General features: G+C 39.8%; 1 protein-coding gene across 2 annotated transcripts; it reads right to left on the bottom strand.

Annotated features, from left to right (window-relative positions):
- Window positions 1-1,208: 1,208 nt before the first annotated feature.
- Window positions 1,209-19,277, bottom strand: NOTUM (notum, palmitoleoyl-protein carboxylesterase). Of its 2 annotated transcripts, none has more exons than XM_058167010.1 (11): window positions 17,192-19,272; window positions 16,119-16,171; window positions 13,296-13,391; window positions 10,759-10,819; window positions 9,329-9,387; window positions 6,936-7,038; window positions 5,546-5,737; window positions 4,349-4,449; window positions 3,700-3,847; window positions 3,154-3,201; window positions 1,209-2,352 (listed from the first exon to the last, which is right to left on the bottom strand). In XM_058167010.1, exons 1-11 carry the CDS (start codon window positions 17,518-17,520, stop codon window positions 2,046-2,048), a joined length of 1,497 nt encoding a protein of 498 aa, XP_058022993.1. In that variant the 5' UTR covers window positions 17,521-19,272; the 3' UTR covers window positions 1,209-2,045. The 2 variants fall into 2 exon arrangements, with proteins under 2 accessions (XP_058022993.1, XP_058022994.1); XM_058167011.1 differs by lacking the exon at window positions 1,209-2,352 and adding an exon at window positions 2,361-2,542 and having other exon boundaries at window positions 17,192-19,277.
- Between the last annotated feature and the right edge of the window lie 341 nt (window positions 19,278-19,618).

Here is a 19,618-nt window from a genome sequence, read left to right as displayed (position 1 = left end):
AAATTTTAAGGCAACCACCATTTGGGCAGCATATTGGCCCAGGGAAGGGCACAATGACAACGTGAACATGAATGGATGATTTTTGTACGTGTACCAGATGTCCCAAGGCAAGTGAGCATTTTATGTAATTGTGGCATTTGTCCAATCATACCTGTCTTCATTGGTTTGCATGGATGCTAGTGCTTGTAGCAGGTTTTGTAATAACATTAAAGCACATTGTGCTTTGTAATAACATTAAAGCAACATTAAAGCCCTCTGTTATTGCGTTTACATTTAACACAGGTGTATAATTTGGATTGTCTTATTTGAGAACTAAAATGTCTTGGGCCAATTGGACAACAGGAGTGAGTGTATAATTCAGCAATCAGTTATTCCCAGGTTAGGAAGAACTGTTATGTCAACTGCTGCTGCCCAAGACTAACAATAAAAGGGCCAAATAACTATTGTCTCAACAGTAGGGGGGGGGAGCAGGGGTGAAATTCAGCAGGTTCTGGAGAACCAGTAGCAGAAATTTTGGGCAGTTTGGAGAACCGGTAGCAGAAATTTTGAGTAGTTCGGAGAAACGGCAAATACCACCTCTCACTGGCCCCAGAGTGGGGTGGGAATGGGGATTTTGCAGTATCCTTCCTCTGGAGTGGGGTGGGAATGGGGATTCTGCAGTATCCTTCCCCCTCGAGTGGGGCGGGAATGGAGATTTTACAGTATCTTTCCCTTGCCATGCCCACCAAACCACGCCCACAGAACCGGTAGTAAAAAAATTTGGATTGGAGAGAATAGAATTTATGTTTATTCTTCTCTGTTCTCTGCCAGCTTCCGACAAGAAAGTCAATGGAGAAGCCGTCAGGAAGTTGAAAATGGCAATCACATGTTCACAGGATACTGTGACTGCATAGGATGGCAACTGGGACTATCACAACTGTTACTGTAAACTGGTGTAGTCATATGGCATCATGTTTTATAACCACATCACTGAGAGATGAAGTTGCCCCAATTATTGTTGTTAAGTGAGGACAATCTGCATACATACCCAATTTAAATCAGCATCCTATTATTTGTGGCCCTTTCTTCTTTCCCTCAAATTTGTGCATTTCCTATAACGAAAAGATGAATAAAGGTGCAAACATCATATAGATTAAATTGGAAAAAAGCTCTTTCTTGAATACTTCACTCATAATTTTGTTATTTCATTTCTACAAATGAACATAGTACAAAGGGAGTCATAAGGATTTAATAATAATAATTATAATAATAATAATTATAATAATAATTATAATAATAATATAATGCCAATGCTGACCCTTGCCCTCTCCCATACGTATGTGTTCACAAGGAAAACCTTTCCAAGAAAGTATTTACAACTTTACAACATGTGAGCATATCTTGGATCAGCCCTTATAAATAGCATTTACATATTAAAATAAATATTTTCACATTGCCAAAATAGCATAAGCCGTTTTCTTCATTATTTAAAAAATATGTTACAAAACAATATCATTAATTTTATATTTCTTGCTTATTTCTTTTAAAAGTCAAGTAATAAAATCATTTCATAAACAATACAAAAGTAATTTGAATACACGGTAGATCCATTTGTAGCCGCTGTGCTTTGTTTGTACAGTATCTTACATGGTGAGCTGCTGGCTCCAGGAAGTCCTTGCGGTCATATCTTCCCTTCCGATGGGAGAATAATTCAGTGCTCCCACCCATCCCCAAAGTCACTCTATGGCCTAGAAATGCCTTGGACATGATAAAATGCATGAAGGCCCTTATGGGTTTTTGAAGCTGGAGTTTCTAGGCACCCGTTACTTCCTGTAGATTGTCCTTGTGAACAGAGGTACTGCTTGGCAGTAATGTAGAGGTAATGCTTCATTTAAGTGGGTAGATGAGATTCTGTCCGTTTGATCCTGATAGGCTAATTGTGCAAGAGCTATGTGCATAAGTTTGGCTACTTGTCTCTGTAGATGTTTACGTGCTGTACGTGAGCAAAGAAGGCAGAAAGTTGGGTGTCTAAAGAGTCAAGCCATTGCCATTAAGAGAATACACTTCTAGCTAGCACTGCTCAGCATCCCTAGAAGTTTACTGGGCTCCAACCCTTGCTGCTGTGCCATCTTCTGCACATCAAAACCCATATGCATGAGAAATTGGATCACATTCATCTCTTGGCCGGTGTATTGGTCCCGGATGGTAGGGCATGATGGGTTACAATGTGGCCATGGGCAGCTGTCAATCAGATGGACCGGGCAGCCTTTTAATGGGGCTTTCCCATTCTTATTGCTGTCGTGTAGACTGCGATCCCAGCAGTGCAGAGCTCGGGGCAAAGAGGTCCCTTTCACTTGGATGTCTGTCCAATGACTGAAAAAGCAACCCATATAGATGAAAGCGTGTGACAATTTGCATGTTTCTTATAGGTGACTAATCACAGGATAGGCATAACTCAAGAGAGCCTGCTGACAGTAGAACTTTTACTTCTAAACACTCATGGGGTCATATGAGGTAGCAATAAAAGAAAAGAGCTGCCAAGATTCGATCTATCTGAAACATACTGAACAATGTATGAGAATCAAAATAATACAGAATCAATTTACACAGGTTACTAGAAGTTCCAAAAGATGGACGATCTGCTTTGCATTCTTATATCAATTTTATGCTCAAAATATAGTTTTCTAACATTCTAGAAAGTCAGCAGTATTCCAGAGAAGAGGCAGAATTTCAGTTTCTGGATTTTACTTTTTTCTCTCTTTTCCCAAGACAGCTCAAGATCCACTGGCATTTATTGTAAAATAGTTACTCAGGGCAGACATCTAATTGCAGAATGCAGAAAAAAGGGAGCTTCTGAAACCAGTCATTTATTCTCAATATTCAAACTATATTGTTTTTTTCAGAGAAAAAGATCAATCCTGTCTACCCCATTTCTTTTTCTTTTTAGTCGCCTGATTAAAAGGCGTGGGGTAATTTATGATACCTCTGCTAATCATGCTTATAAATGTAAATTACCCAGAAATCTACAAACATACTCTAGATTTCAATTTATTTTCTGCTCACTGCTGTTTTACCCAGTCTTTCTTAATAAATAATTAGTGAATGTCTTTCATTTGATAGAGAAAGTGAGAGAGAAAACAGGAAGGTACACCTTTCCATTCTATACATACTTACTTGCGTGTTATGATCTCATGAGACAAACAAGCTGGAGCAAAGCTGGCTCTGAATGAGAAGGGGGGAAAGTCATAAAATCAATGTGATAGAAAAAGAAACATTTTGATATGTCTTTTGTTAACAACTTTGAGTTTTTTCATAGTAGAATTTAGGCATCTTGCTGCAATAAAGATATCTATATAAGTTGCTAGGTGCAGGAAGCTTAGATCTCAGACCTGAATTGCTTTGAAGCACTATTCTTAATATACCATGCAGAAGCTAAGTCATCACAGATTTATTTTCGTTATCTCTTGTGACTGGGTATTGTGGATACTTCTGTCATGAGAAAGCAAGTGAGTCATATGACAGCCATATAAAGCCACTGTCCTTATCTTAATTTTAACAGTAAATTAAGATGCACTGCTGACTCCCACTAACAGCAATACAAACAAAAAAATTTAAACGTTAATAATGTGATATCATGGAAGGATTTTAAGATAAAATTCTTAGATCCCAGGAAAGGAAATTTCCTTAAATGGAAATTCAGAAAAATGAAACAAAACTAACGTCACATCCTTGAGCGTATTCCTCAATTCACGGCCCAGATTTTGGATATAAAGCCACTGTCCTTCCTGTACTGGCTGGCCAGTCAAATGTACATTGTCCACAGTGAGTTGAGCTTCATCAAACAGCCACTGCACCACAAAAACAGGACCTACACAAAGAAGAATTTAGTACCAATAGCATTACTAATAGGGCTTAAGTGATAAACTAAGTAAGCAAGAATGGATTAGGTTTCTTAGTATGTGGAAATTTTAGAGAGACAAAAAATTAAGGACCATTTTTTTGTGCATTTACTGTTCAAATCATTTTTATCTAATCATATGGTAGTCTTTATTTGCTAAATTGTAGATGTTTCTTGCAAATTATTCCACACTTTCTTCAATAATTAAAACAGTCTCGCATCCCCCAAACGCATCCTATTTGTACTATTTGTATTAAAGTAATATGAATATTTATTTATTTTCAACAAACCAATTAAAAGTGTAAAAATCACATAATTAGCTAAATCAAAACATTTACCTGGCTGACAATACTAGCAAGGCTTAATAATAACCACTTAGTATTAATTATACAGATAAGGAGTATAATTATAATTTGTCTAAAAATGCATTTCAGATATCACTCAGCAACAGGCCTTTGCTGGCACACTTACATTGGAGAGTAGGATAAATTTTATAGCCAAAGAAACAATTCCATTCTTCTCCTTCTCTAAATTGCATTTTGCAGCGTTCAGGAACAAGTCCATGCCAATATCTGAGAGTTTAAAAAAAAATAGCTGGAGTTAATTACTCAAATTCATTCTACTAAAAATAGTTAACTATGCTGTATAGAATATCTGGGATTGAGAGACAAGAGTATGTAAATCATGCTGGGTCCTTGGTGCTCTCTGAGCTTGTTTGTTTTCTTGTTACTCACTACTCAAACTAGGTAACATCATCAGTGCTAGTGCTAGTCCTAGCACTGATGATATTACCTAGTTTCAGTAATGAAATGACTGCAAGAAAACATGTCAACCCTGAGCTACAAATATTTTCCTTTATTAGTAGGTAAATTCCAAAAACAGTGGACAATAGAGGGCAGACAAGCCACACATTGAAAATGTAGATATATATTTAAAAAGTTAAAGAGTAAAGTTTTCCTCTGTTTTGCTGAGTCTGACTCTAGGGGGCGGTGCTCATCTTTGTTTCGTAGCAGAGGGAGGCAGCGATGTCCAAAGATGTTGGTTTCTGTGGTCATTTCGCCAGCATGACTATACATTGAAGACACATGGAATCAGGGGTAGGTTTCACATATTGGTTCGCCATGCGCACGCTCGCTTCGCTCGCACACACATGGCTTCTGTGCATGTGTCTGGCTTTCCACATACTCGCTGTATGCGCATGCACCTTCTGCACATGCGCCCGGCCTTCCACACATGCGCTACATAGGACAGCATTATGTCCTGGCAGACGTGGGCCCACCTATAGTCACCACTACCAGTTCGCCCAAATCGGTCTGAAGCAGCTGAATACCACCTCTGCATGGAATGCTGTTATCTTCCCACCAAGGTGGTAGCTATTTATCTGCTCACATTTGCATGCTTTCGAACTGCTAGGATGGTAAGAGCTGGGGTGACAAAAGGAGCTCACCCCATCATGTGGTGCTTGCTGGAATAAATACACCTTCAGTTTCTCTCTCTGTTGATAGATTACTAGAATGTCTACTACGTACTTTCTATGCAGTCACATTTCATGAATATTACTTAGCAATCTCTGAAGACTGTACCTCATGTTAACTATCAAGGGAAAGTCTCACTGGATGTCTCACTCCAGTTTTAGATTTCCAGGAAAGATGTTAAAAACTTCAATACCTAATTCCTCTCCTGATGGCTTCTGTGGGGGCGCAGGTTATGGTATCAATGCAGTCTGTCCTACGATATTGTTTATTATCCAAGAACCAGCCAGAGTCTGCAAGGCCACGGACCTGAATCCCAGGATATCCCAGCTCTTCCAGCTGTTCAGCCACTCGATCCACATTCAAGAGGACTCCTGTTCCACCAGCACTGCAAGGACAAGTCAAGTCTTTGAAGCAGAACTCCTCCATATTGTTGCCTGAAGAACCATGGCTTGTAGGCAAGGTCTACACATCGCATCAATTAATGTTAATGAAATACCAAGTTTAATTGCTTATTCATTTGTTCATTCCTTGGGCCATTTACAATGCATTAAAAACCACAGAAATTCAGAATAGATTTAAAATGCAATAATTAAAATAATCAGATAAACAAAGAGAAGTCAGAATAATTAGCAAGTTTCTAAGCAGCGTATCTGTTAAAGAATTGATTAAACAATAAACTGGAGAAAATAAAAATGCCTTTGGTTCTGAAAAGACAACCAAGTGCACTTTTCTGAGAAGGCATTCCAGAATGGATACTGAAAAAGACCATTCCAGGAAGCAACTCACTGCACTGCTACATAAGAAGGATGCCACAACATTGTACAAATAACTGATAGAAATTGCTATCATTTGTACGGTGACACAAGAGCTGTGAGCTCATCATGGCTTCCATTGAATGCTTATCATGGGAGGGCATTTGTAGAATGGCTTGAAAATTGATTTTATCATACAAGAAAAAATGTAAGGGAATAGATTCTGTAGGTTGATTCCAGCATCTTAAAATCAAGTCAAGGCAGGTTTTGAAGATTATGCTCCACATGTGAAACACCCTACCCCCGTGATGGCAAGCCTATGGCACATGTGCCAGAGGTGACATGCAGAGCCGTAACCAGCTGCTCTTCTGGTTTCCAGTGTGTGCATATATGCCAACCAGCTGGTCTTCACACATGCTGGAAACTCGGGAGCCCCGGGAGTTTCCAGGGCTCTGGCACATGTGAAGACCAGCTGGTGCATGCATGTCTCCAAGTTACCGGGCTCTGGTGTGCGTGGACACACACATATGTGCACACCAGTTTGGGCACTCGGTGCAGAAAATGTTCACCATCACTGCCCTACCCCAAAAATCTCTCCTGGAGCCGATTAAAATCATGTTCAGACCAAAAAAACCCTGTTTTGTTTAAGTGGGCATTTCAACAAGTACTGTTAGTCATCATGGTTATTTATAGGTATCACTGAGTTGCATTTCTTACTTTAAAATGTTGCTTCTATTATTTCTTTTCCTATATTTACTTTTGAAATGTTTTAATAACATCCTTTTCCAACTCAACAAGCATACATTTACTAGATGTCAAAAAGACATATACCTGCTTCCTGCCAACAGCAGCACCTTGGCATTTACAAGGCCTTTCCCCAATAATTCCTTTACAACTTCTTGTATGATGAGGGCACCCATGAAGACAAATTCATCTGTTGGAGGAGAAGGGAGGGGAAACGAAAAACAATCATAGTAAGTAAAACTGGCTAACATTTTTTGCCATTCCTATTGAAGATATGGAGTAATGAATATTGAAAAGTATACTTTTCGTACCATAAGTTTCCAATGAGTGTTCAGTGGTAAACCTAGCAAATACTAGGTCAGTTAGCAAGCTTCACATCTAATTTCTTTAATTTCTTTGTTGAGTGTGACAAATGGAATATTCTCTCCCTTTCATGTTCTTTAATGTTTAGGACTAGATTTCTGAATATTATTTGACCTCTCAAGTATATGTTTAATAAGCTGAGCAAAGAAAGAACAAAATTCTGGGAAAAGCTTCTTTAAAAAATAGCAGTGAGATGGACCTCTATCCACAGCAGGGAATCTGAATTATGGTATATATCCTCTCCTGTTTCAGGAAAGCAGAACTTGTAGCTCTTGTAGCCCTTCAAATATTGCTCTCAGCACCTCTCATCTTGGCCATAATAGCTTCAATAGCTGGGAGCTGATGTTCAGCAGATCCAGAAGCTACAAGTTCCCCATCCAAACACTGGAAGAATAGAACAGAGAACAGAAAGAAGCAGTGAGAAGGTCCTCTTGAGAAAGACTGTAGCATGCTTCAGCAATTGCCAGCTTCTGCTTCCACTTAATCTGCATCCAACTTCAGGAGATTTCTAATTTCCCCCCCCCTCCTAGAATACCTAGCACATGATCACTCCTAACTGAGACCAAATTTTACCATTGGAAACTAGGACTGGATTGATATCTCAAACTATGATTAGCAAAACCCAACAAAACAACAATCTGGTCTTCCATGCTGTGTAAAGTCTTTATAAACCATAGTGGCTAGATTCACAAATAACTCTATGCCAGAATCAAACCAGCTAGATTATGACTTGCTGCAACACGTGACCCAGGCTAATGTACTTTACATCTTTTCTACCTTAAAAAATAAAACTAATAGAAGAGAAATTACAGTTTCAATCAATTTCAGATGATGACCTTCCATCAACATAAAGTATATTGTAGAAATTAAAATAGAACTATATGTAGAGAAATTGTTCTTGAGGTAACATTAGCAAAGAAATAAAGACAGTCAGGAATGGCTGTTAATGCTTGGGGAGGGTGTCTTTTCGTTTTTTGCATGAAGAACAACAGAGGGGCTTGAGGTACCATACATCAGTCTGCATTTAAGGCAACACTGAAGATGTCAGGAGTTCCTTAGTTGTTACCCATACAAAAGGAAAACTGGGAAGATGGCCAATCCCAGTTCTCTTGCACAATGTCTGTAGTCCATGATCATAAAGCATTTGACCACCATGGTGTGCTCTCAAGAACAACTACCTGGGAAAATTACAAAAATAAGGATACAAGGATGGGAACAATACTCCTAATGAAACGTGAGGCAAACTCTTCCTTAAGGGAATACAGATAAGTCAGTTAAATTTGTTCATCCTCTCAATATTGGTGATTAGAAAACTTCCTCTATTACTGTCTCTGAGATCAACCCAATTCAAAAAAATGTAACTGACTGAAATAAAGTTATCGTTTTTTTCTCTATATAGCTTTTTCTTTTAGGTTAGAAATCTTTCATTTAATTAGATATGAATCTTGCCAGGTAGGATTGTGAAAGCAAATGTTCTTCATACAAGATCAATAGTAGTAATATCTGGGAATCTGGGGTGTCAGCTACTGACACCAAATGGAAGATAGGCGTGCTGAGGAGAATATAGAATTTTGGAAAGAGAAATACAAAAGGTCCATGTTTTATCTAATGAGTCAGTTATGTTAAAAAGTCCCAACTGCCCGAAGCCCTTCTTTAGTCAGTCAAGAGAGCAAATATTTCTTTGTCACTTATGTCAACATCGTCCAGACGGATGTTTCTAGCCACACAGTGCTTTCCTGTGCCATATCTGTGATAGATCTAAATGATGATGGCCCTCAAGCCCATGCACAGATATCAAGAACTTTCTTGATTCCATTTGGAAGTCCTGGCACAGTTTGGTCTTTCCTTATTTCAAGTTTAGCTAAATGAAACAGTTGCTCAGACCCTTGAGATGCAACCATTTCCCTCAGGCTGTTGCTCGGTTACTCCCATGTGGGGTTCTGAACCGTGACAAAGCAGGGCTTGCAAGCGGATGCATTATCTAGAGGATATTTATTATTTCTTCCTGCCCGCTGGCGAGAATCCTTTCTTCCTTTGCACAACTGTGGAGAATTCAGGCCAGATTCCCTTAATGCATAATGCCTGTTTGGCAGCAAGAGCCTGTCAGAAGCACTCACTTTTCTCAGTTTTGGCAGAGGCTCCACTCCAGACATCACTTGAGCAATATGGGATGAAACTGCAAGAGAACAGATGTCCTTGAGCACCAATATTCTTTTGATATGCATGGAGGGGTAAGACAAGAGTAAAAGTCCAGCAAATTAAACCCTAAGAGCGATAAGAGAAAATTGTTTAAGCTCGGCTCACTCAGATCTGATGGTACCAGCATTTTATACAACTGATATCCCAGGGCATGAAGCATCAAAGAAAAATAAAATTAAAATTCTTCTAACACTTGGAGCTAAATGCCAGGGAGCTACAATTGGTCAAAGTTTAGTGCATTTCCAATACATGTTTAATAATAGAAGCTTTATTCTTATTTTTATGGCAAGCATGGAAAATGTTCAGTAATTTTAAAGCTCTCGTAGATCTGCATGGCAAATGCCACTGTTCTGATTTTCTGTTTCTACTTTCCCCTGTATTGTGCTTCGTTGAAGCTATCAACAACATCTTAGTTGATAACTACACATTAATTAGTCTAGATGCTTTTTGAATTAGAAATTATTCTTGGTCAAAGAATGTCCCTGCTGTCTAAAAACAATGCTATGCAAGGAAAAAAATATCTCAATGGACAGAATAGCCATTCTAATTCTAATCAGCCATTCTAACAGCATTTAAGTACGTACAGATACTAGCTCCCAAGTGGGCTTTCAGATTAACGGCTATCCTCTGGTATTTGCTTTTATTCCCCAAGTCTGCTATCCAATCATCCTAGCCAGAAGTCCTATTTATATGGGACTGTTTCCTTTTTAAAAGGCTTAGTGTGAATTTATTTGCTGGAGAAACTCTTGTGTATTTTTTGTTAAGAATTAATACCAATTTGATGGCACATACTCAAAATACATTTGTTGAGTCAGTTATTACTATTATAGAAAATATCTAAGACTACAGTTTATCAGAGGAGTGCAGACAGAGAATGAAATCCATCGTCACTGGCTTCTCCATTATGGCCAAGCCATTCTGCATTAAAGACCTAGCAGTGGTGCTTCCAATACAGCCCTACAGTAAGGGAGGAGTGCGAAGGCCTCCGGCTAATATTGTTTTTCCCTTCCAGCCTACCCACCTACATTACTTCTGTCTTGCTGGCATGAATCCAGCAGAACTTCAGATCTGATCATCAAGATTTTCCCTCCCCACTGTCTTTGGATTGTTCTCAAAGATTTTCTTAATGTACTAACAATCCATTCTGTTTCGTAGTTATTCTCATTTATTTTCATTTGTAATTTCTACTCGTGCTTTCTTTATAGGAACATTATAACTTGCAAACTCTTTTTCTTTGTTTTTTCATATGCAGGCTAAGTTCTCCTTTCCCCTGGTTTACTATTCTTCTATCTTGTTTATTTTTGCTTGACTATTCCATTCAACTCCTACAGCTGTTTATTCTACTTACACCATATTTGCATTCCACCAGTGAGGATTTTCTTCTGGTTGTGATGACAAAATGCCTGTTCCTGTAGATGGAGAAAAATATACATACTAACACATAGAGAAAAACATCCTTCATGCGAAGAACAGAAAACATTCAGCATTAATTCAATGACAGATGGTAAAAAACAATAACATTGGTAGGTATATATGCCAGAGCATCTGAAAGGATGCAATATTCACAATAAAAATCTTTCAGACTGAGATAAGAAAATATTAGATTTAATACTTCATTTTTGTACTTCATGTGTACAAAAATAGAACTTATATCAGGTCTAAACAGATAAGCTTACATAGTGGAAAACCTAAACATGTACATATACTTAAATGTAAATTCAGTAGGTTCATGAACCCTTATTCTCAGATATTTTTGGATGGACTACAGACTCTAAAAGTTTTAGAAGTAAAGAACACAGACTCATCTAAGCAACGGAACAAAGGAAAATTACAGCATTCTGAGTACTTTGAGCATAACTGATTATTAAGCTAGGCATTAAGTTGCTAACACTGGGAAGAAGTATTGGTGAGCCAGCAAAAGTTAACCAATCTCCATTTCTGAACCAGGGCTTTGTTCTATAACTAAACATGCCATATAAGGACAGCCAATGATCTCTTAGCATTCTTGGGGATCTGCCCACAAAGAAGTGCCTTCTCCAACTTCCATGAACATCAATGTAGGTACTGGAGTCATAGAGGCTGTGTAGTCCTGAAGAGATCTGTAGTAAAATCTATTTATTAGGCCTGTCTGCATACCTTAAAAGGCATCTCTTTTTTTTAACAGTTCATTACAAATCCCTATAATTAATGAAAGAGGAAAAAGAGAGTATTAATGCTGTCCACTTTGCTGAAAATACAAACATAGAAATGTTTACTATGTGGTGGGCTATCTTCCCTCTAAGAGTCAATGTCATTACAAAATCAACATATGCACCACGCTGAAACTTTTTAAAGTAACTTTTTGTTTTATTAATATCATCTGGACAGATACAGGTTTCAGCCAAGGAAAATAATTTCATTTTTCCAAACTGTTCTCCAGATCCTCAGATAATATGTCAAGTGCAAGCTGAGGATAAGATGAGCTTTGTGGTACTCCAACATTTTTACTCAGCACCAAGTAGGGAAAATACTTGAACTGTATTAAGAACTGTAATGAACTGTTCTTAATTCCTAGGTATAGGTAATACCTCATTTGTATGCCACTCTTTCATCTAGATCAGTGGTTCCCAACATGGGGCCCATGCCCCACAGGGGGGCAATTTGAGTTTTAATGGGGGCCGTTGGAACCTTGTTTAAACCAAGTTAATGGCATTTTAGGCTTCCTCTGCATGAGGAGGAGTCACTTTTTGAATAGTAGGAATTATATGTCACAAGAATGGGGGGGGGGGTATCCGGATTTTAGAGATGCTTAGGTGGGGCAAAAAAAGGTTGGGAACCACTGATCTAGATTCTTCAATTCTGGAAGTCCACAAGTCTTAAAGTTGCCAAGGTTGGAGACCCCTGATCTAGATATTCTCAAAACATATAGGAATACAGTAAGAGAAATATATAACCAAATATCACCACAAATAAATAGCAATTTTGTATGTAAATATTTTATTTAGAGGTATAATCTAAAATGGATTATGACTATCTATGAAGAGGTGGATATTGAAAGAAATTGATCTATTACTTTGTCTAAAGCCGTTGCTTTATACCCATATCGGCAAAAGGAAAATTAGGGCTCTTTTCCCCTCTTGCTTCACTTCTGTAACACACATTTGGGAATCTGCATGTGGTGTAGCAAGAGTGGGGATACATTTATCTAGTTATTACTCTCACTCCTTCCAGAGCCAGTTAGATATGAGATTAATATTGCTTTCTAACATATAAAAATATTTCAGATTAAGCCCTTCTTGCAACAGAAGTGTCAAAACCTGGTTGTCTAATCTAAGATTGGCATTTCTATTCCACACCATTCTGGAGGACAGGAAATCATAGATTTAAGTTATGGAGGGGGGCACCTTCTGATTGAAAAAAAATAACAGCGGAACCAATTACAATTGTCAATAGAACCAATTAATCAGAGAGGTGGTGGGCTTCCTTTTACAACATGAGTTTCTACTAGCCATCTGTCAACAATATATCAGTTTGAATTACTACTCTAAACAAAGATTTAATGACTGCAATGGCCTTTTCCAGCTCTAGGATTCTACTCAAATATTTCCTGTTCTTTTAAATTTATAGAAGATCTGTTTTGCAAAGAATGAAAAGGAGATTTTGCATTGGAGGCCTCTTTCTATTAAAATTCAAAATAATTACATGCATTATTTTGATTCTGGTATGTTACCTTATTTTTTTACTAAAAATAAGTATGTATGTATGTATGTATGTATGTATGTATGTATGTATGTATGTATACACACACACACACACACACATTCATAATTATGCATTTATGTAGACAGCAGAAACAATATATAATTCACAATGTAAATCTTAGACTAATTGGAACAAAACATTTACCAGTTCTGGTAATGGGCCACTCCTTGGAGCTCATTAATCTCCTCATTGTTTCATAACGAGAATTGCAATTCTCTCTGCTGAAGCAATACCAGCCTCCTGCATCCAATAACAATAATAATGATGATGATGATGGTATCTCAGTAATTTTTCCTGTATCACTAATTCACATCATTTTAAGCTGTGATGAAATATGAAATAGATGCTTGGTGGAATTAAATTAGTCATAAAATTGTTTTATAACAAAGTAGGTATTATTTTTCCTATACAAATTTATGGATCAGATAGATATATTTTAAAAGCTATATAGAATCCCACATAAAGTAATCATAAAATCTAATTTGATCGAGACCTTAAACTTGTCAAATTATGCAAACTTCCTTTGCAATAATCTGAACATAGCAATATTAACTTCCTGTAAATATGAAAATATGTATTGAATAGGACAGGACTGCATTGTAGTCTACAATTTTTGCCATCTTTTTAACATCATCTGTAAAAGTATTGAGCAACCCCTTGATTTCATTGGAAGATTGCTATCTTTTTCATAATACAGTATGTTCTGTCTTGAATTTCTTCTTTACAAATCATGTTTTCGTTCAGCTTTCAAAGTACATTTCAAAGAATTAATCTCTGTGCCATTGGTTTTTTCATATTACACCCTAATTCCCTTACCTGGAAGTGACCCAAGTGAAATAGGATTGCTTTATTATTTTCTGACTGAGCAATCAAATGCCAATAAAGATAGTTCTCTTTACAGGGCACACAACAGGCATATTTCTTAGGATAAGAATAGGATCCATGGATGTAAATCCAATTAGTTTAAATAGGATTTATTTCCAGGTCATAATCATGAAAACCTGACTCTGCCTTTAGTCTGTGTGTAATATATATATTACACACACACGTGCACACACATCTGTTTTTCCTTATTAGATTAAATTTTATGCATTGAGGGTTGAGATGAAAAACTCAAAGCTCCCTATATAGAAAATACAGGATTTCTGACAAGATTCTTGAAATTAGAATAGAACTACTTGACATCTCTAGTTTACAGTATCATATCTTATTTGTCTGAATAGCAAATGTAAAAAAATCACAATAATAATTAACATAACATAACATCAGAGTTGGAAGGGACCTTGGAGGCCTTCTAGTCCAACCCCCTGCCCAGGCAGGAAACCCTACACCATCTCAGTCAGATGGTTATCCAACATTTTCTTAAAAATTTCCAGTGTTGGAGCATTCACAACTTCTGAAGGCAAGTCGTTCCACTTATTAATTGTTCTAACTGTCAGGAAATTTCTCCTTAGTTCTAAGTTGCTTCTTTCCTTGATCAGTTTCCACCCATTGCTTCTTGTTCTACCCTCAGGTGCTCTGGAGAATTCTTAGGCAAAAGTTGATCATTTCTTCCAAAGTAGCATAATGTTGTCCTAATTGTTTTTATCTGAAACAAAATTTTATTTTGAACTTAGTGGGACTTACTTCCAAACAGATGGTTTAAGGTACTTTTCCAAAAGGAACTGGAGTTTCTTTCTTCTTTTTTTTTCTTTGGAAATGTTTTGCTTCTCATCTAAGTTTCTTTAATTCTGATTGGTGGGGAATGGAAGGATTTATAATCTTTGCAGTCATCTAATCTTTTAGCAGTCTGAAGTTTGGTTGTTAGCCTCTCTGAGATTCGTTGAGGCCATTTGAGGGTTTATCTGTATCCTCAGATTCACCTGAATCAGTGTGCAAATGGGTGTGGAACTTTCTTGGGACTGCTGAAAGGACTATGTTGTAAACAGAAGATAGGTGGTGTCTTATCCCTCCCACTCTATTGAGAGAGGGCTGTTCAGTTTTAATATAGATAGCCTCTTTGATCCCTCTTTCAAACAAGTGGCCCTTTCTGTCCAGAATGTGGACTTTGCTGTCTTCAAAGAGTGATCTTTGTCTTTCAGATGCAGATGGGCTTCTTAATCCTGTCCTGATGGGTTTGTTCTCCTGTGTTGTGCTATGTGTTTGTGAAATGTTTCTTTTGTTTCCTTAATGTACAGATCTGCACATGTCTCTGCTACAATCCCCTTCATAAACCACATTGCTCAATTTGTGTCTGGATGTTTTATCTTTGGGGTGGACAATCTTCAGTCCCAAGAAGGTTCCACCTTCCATTTCTCACAATTCAGTTAGAAGCAAAACGTTTTCAAGGAAAAAAATCCAGAAAGTCAATTGCACCTATGGGACAACCATGACCTGGATGATTGAAAATCTCCATAGACATCAAAATAGAAAAGCTTATGAATTAGAAGGGGGGGAAAAAGGAAAAACCATATAAGGTTCCCAAATTCACAGGCTTACTGAATAAATGCAGCAAAATCTAGAAAGTACAAGGATGAGATAAAATTAAAGTACAAGCAATCAGAAGAAATGGATTGATTGACTAAGGCAACAAGAGCCTTATGAACCATCCTTCCACTTTCTGGTGCCCTTCAGATGTTGCGTTGCTGAGTGGTGATTTTCGAAATTGTGCTCAGTGTGTATGAAGTGTCCCAAGTTAGAAAACCTAACTCAGCAAAATTTATTCCTATATGATTAGAATTATTGGACTAATTAGACTGTCATAAATTTGCAAGACATAGCGATGTGCAACAATGGCGGTTACGATGAAAGGATGAAGACATTGGTTGCAAAGAAAGCAGGCAGTACATATTAATATTCCTTGCAGCCTTTGAAGAAAGCAGCTGGGATGTTATTTTGTCATCTCTTAATTTTTTTTACCTAAAGAGACTGAAATCATTGAACTTTGCTTTAAAACTCAAAATAAAATTAAAGAAAACTCAATCTCACCTTCCAAGAATAGAAGCCACCTTCTGCTGCCTTTTGATTCTTTGAGGTAGTAGCTAAAATAAAAACAAATAGAAGGCAGCGTGAACTTAATTAGGGAGACTGGCTCGCTCGACCACAAACCCTTTGATACACCAACTCATTATAATATCAAGAGAGTTACATAAAATACTTGGTTAAAGAACAAGAGAAAGAAACAGGATGGCTGTCAGAAGAGCTCCAAACAGAGTCTGATCAAAGGACCTTCTCAGGGACTCTGAGCCAGGCTGAGCTGGCTTTCATCTTGCTCCAAACTAAATGCATTAAACAAATTCCTAGCATTCCTAAGTATTTCCAGGCAGGAAAGAGTTATTCCACCTGTTACTGACTGTGCTCTTAGTAACAGCCACATGGTGGAAGCAAAGCTTAAATACTAAGGATGGATTGTTTCAGCACTTTTGAAGTACTAAGTATTAATAGTAAACAGTTCTGTCTGCTCTCCGAAGCATCTCTTCTTGGGGGTGGAAATGATGCTTTATGAAAAAAGGGAAGAGACTAGCGATACATTAAGCACATACAGGCAAAGTCTACAGGCTTGCTTAGAAAATCCACTAAGTTCTGATCCAGAGCTAAACTCATTCTAAAAAGGCTGGAATTACATTTTTATTAGAACCCAGAGAAACTTTCCACATCTTTTCAATACATTCTGCAAACTTCTGATCTTTTGCAGGAGAGTAAATTTATCTTATGTAGGTCAGTTATCAATATCTCAGAAATCTAGAAGACAATTTCTCTTTCCTCCCTACTTTGAGGAGTTTCGTTTGCCTTCGGTTAAAGATTTGTGAATCAAGGCAACTCCAAGCAGTGTCGCTTTGAATTCCAGATACTTCAGACAAGAAAAAAAAATTATAAACGGGAGGATACAGATCCACTATCTGGTGCAAAGCTTTACAAATGAAGGTAAATGAAGCAAAGCCCACGAAGAAGCATTCCATGAAAAGTTCTCTTTTTTTCTATTGGGCACAGGGTCCAGGAAGATGGGCAATTGAATGAAACAGAAAGAGAGGAGGCGCAGCGAGTTTGGCATCTACACTCACCCGGCGGGACTGCCGTCGTTGCAGGTGACCGAGCTGTTCAGAAGCGAGTGAAGCTTCAGCTCCTGGTGCAGATTCTGCGCGGAACAAGGGTACAGCGACTGCGCCAGGCTCTTGATCTGAGCCATAAAACTGTCCATGTTCCCCTCCACAGCGGTAAAGTCCAACGGGAAGCTCTCCACCGGCTGCCCAGCCACTTCGCTTCGTTCTCGGGCCGCTGCGGAGGGTTGCTGCTGCGGTCCACGCCGCCTCCAGCTCTTCCTGCCCTCTCCGCCAGGACCCCATTGCAGGAGCCCCAAGAACAGCAACATTTGCACCTTCCCTCCACCCATCGCGACGCGGAACCACCTGCTGCGGAGGAGAGAGGACCGGGTAAGCGCCGCCGGCTAGCTCCAAAGGGGCAGAGCTGGGACTAGGGCTCGGTCGTCTGGCCTCGGGCGGCGGGATGCTCCTTCTGCCCCTGGTGGCCAAAGGCGCTTGGCGGGCTGGGGGGCTTCGGCCTCTGTGCCTGCTCCGTGCCTTGCCTTGCCTTGCCTTGCCAAGGGTCTGGCAGCAGCGGCCCCGTCTCGCTCGCTCCAATGAGCTGCGAGCAAAGCAGCGTCTGGGCGTAGTTAGAGGCAGCCGGTGCTTGGTGCTCGCGCTGCCCGGGTTCTGCGGCGGGGCTCGAGGGCGCTCGGCTTTTCTTGGCGCACGGACTCGCCGCGTCGTCCCAAACCACAAGCATGACAAGAGGGGCCAGGAGTCACGGGGAGCCCACCGGGGGCGCCGCCAGCCTGGGCGTCGCATGGGGCGGCAGCGGCCAGAGAGCCCCCGCCTCCCCGTCGCTGGAAAAGGAAGAGAAGGGGAGGAGAGGAATACAAGGGGAGGGGGAGATTTCCCTTTCATGCCCCAGCCAACAGACGTCGCTCTGCCTGTCGTCCTCTTTTCTGTTTTCCCGTCCCGTCTGGCGAGGCGCTCAGGGGAGGCCAAAGCACCTTCGTAACTTCCCGCCCAAACGCAGGGCGACGTTCCTAGCGAAAAAGCGGTCGCGGCTCTTGACTCAGAGGAAGGGAGGGCGAAGCGGGCGGCACTTTGAATTGCTCCGGTTTCCCGCCGGGACTTGCAGCCCAGCTGGGGGCGAATGCCGGTGAACAGCCGCCTTCCACTCCTTCGCAACCGGAGCTTGGGGTAGAGTGGGGGTCGCTTCGGTGAAAGACGAGCCACAGCCTTCGGGGCCTCGGCTATGATCTTCAAGGATCGGCGACTGCAACCCGCCTCCTCTTCCAGAGACACCCCCCACCCTACGGGCCTGACCGTCTTGCTCCTTCTCGCCAGTCCTTTGAGTCCCTGCCCCTGCCCCAATGCGGGATGTCCTCCACCGTGTAGGCAGCGCCAGGCAGCCTCTTCGGCGCTCGCGTGTGTACAGTGTTGGTGAGGAGCAGAGGCGGTTCTCTTGAGCCGAAGTTCTCTTTGGGGAAAAGACAGGAGAATCTGCGGATGTCCCGCTGCCTTCGGTCCTGGCGGCTTTCATAATTTTCTTCCCCACCATCAGGTCGTGAGAAACATCCAGGGCAGAACCCGACCCGTTCAGGTTTCACAATAGTTAGCATTAGGTTTACCATATCCGGGCTGCAGGAGTCCCGATGACCCCAGATGGCAGTAAGGAGCTAGAGAAAACTACTACCACCATCAGCTCTAGCTGTCCAGCCAGATGACTTTTGCCAATCAATAAATGAGATATGAGACAAGACACTCATTTATTAATTTATTCTCAAGACATATCAGACATATCATGATCCCCTAAACTCCACTGACGATGTTACCTAGTCAGGTAACAAAACCTTAGGAAACCAACCCACCAGCTCAGAGAAAAAACTTTCATCCTCACTTATCAAGAGAGATAATAACTATATACATCTAAGGACAAGCTGCCTGGGCGGCTGGATCCCCATGGAAGTAGAGTCTCTCTTCTAGATAATGTAGAACTCTTATTCTGACTTATTTGGAACCATGGCAAATAATGCCAGCAGCATCAGGAGATCAATGTTCCTTACCAGTGTCCTAAATTCAAAAGTTTGAATACTGGATTTTTATGTATGGCTGAGTTTAGGGAGGTTTGGTTGAAACTATCTGTAAAGTAGATCTCTGAGTGTATTTATCTTATTTCTCAGACTGTTGCCTAAGGATAGGCATTGTAGTTCATTTAAGTATATGGTTTTAGACTATAATTATTTGATGAAATAATTGATACATTTTCATATTAATAAAAGTAATGTTTTCAAAAGCAGCAGTTTCTTTGCTTTTAGGTAATGCATACCATGGGTGAAATCCAGCAGGTTCTGACAGGTTCTGGAGAATTGATAGTGGAAATTTTGAGCAGTTTGGAGAACCGGTAGTGGAAATTTTGAGTAGTTCAGAGAACTGGCAAATATCACCTCTGGCTGATCCCAG

The sequence above is a fragment of the Ahaetulla prasina genome, chromosome 2, assembly GCF_028640845.1.
Source record: "Ahaetulla prasina isolate Xishuangbanna chromosome 2, ASM2864084v1, whole genome shotgun sequence".
Lineage (NCBI taxonomy): Eukaryota > Metazoa > Chordata > Lepidosauria > Squamata > Colubridae > Ahaetulla > Ahaetulla prasina.
This window is presented reverse-complemented; position numbering and strand designations above follow the sequence as displayed.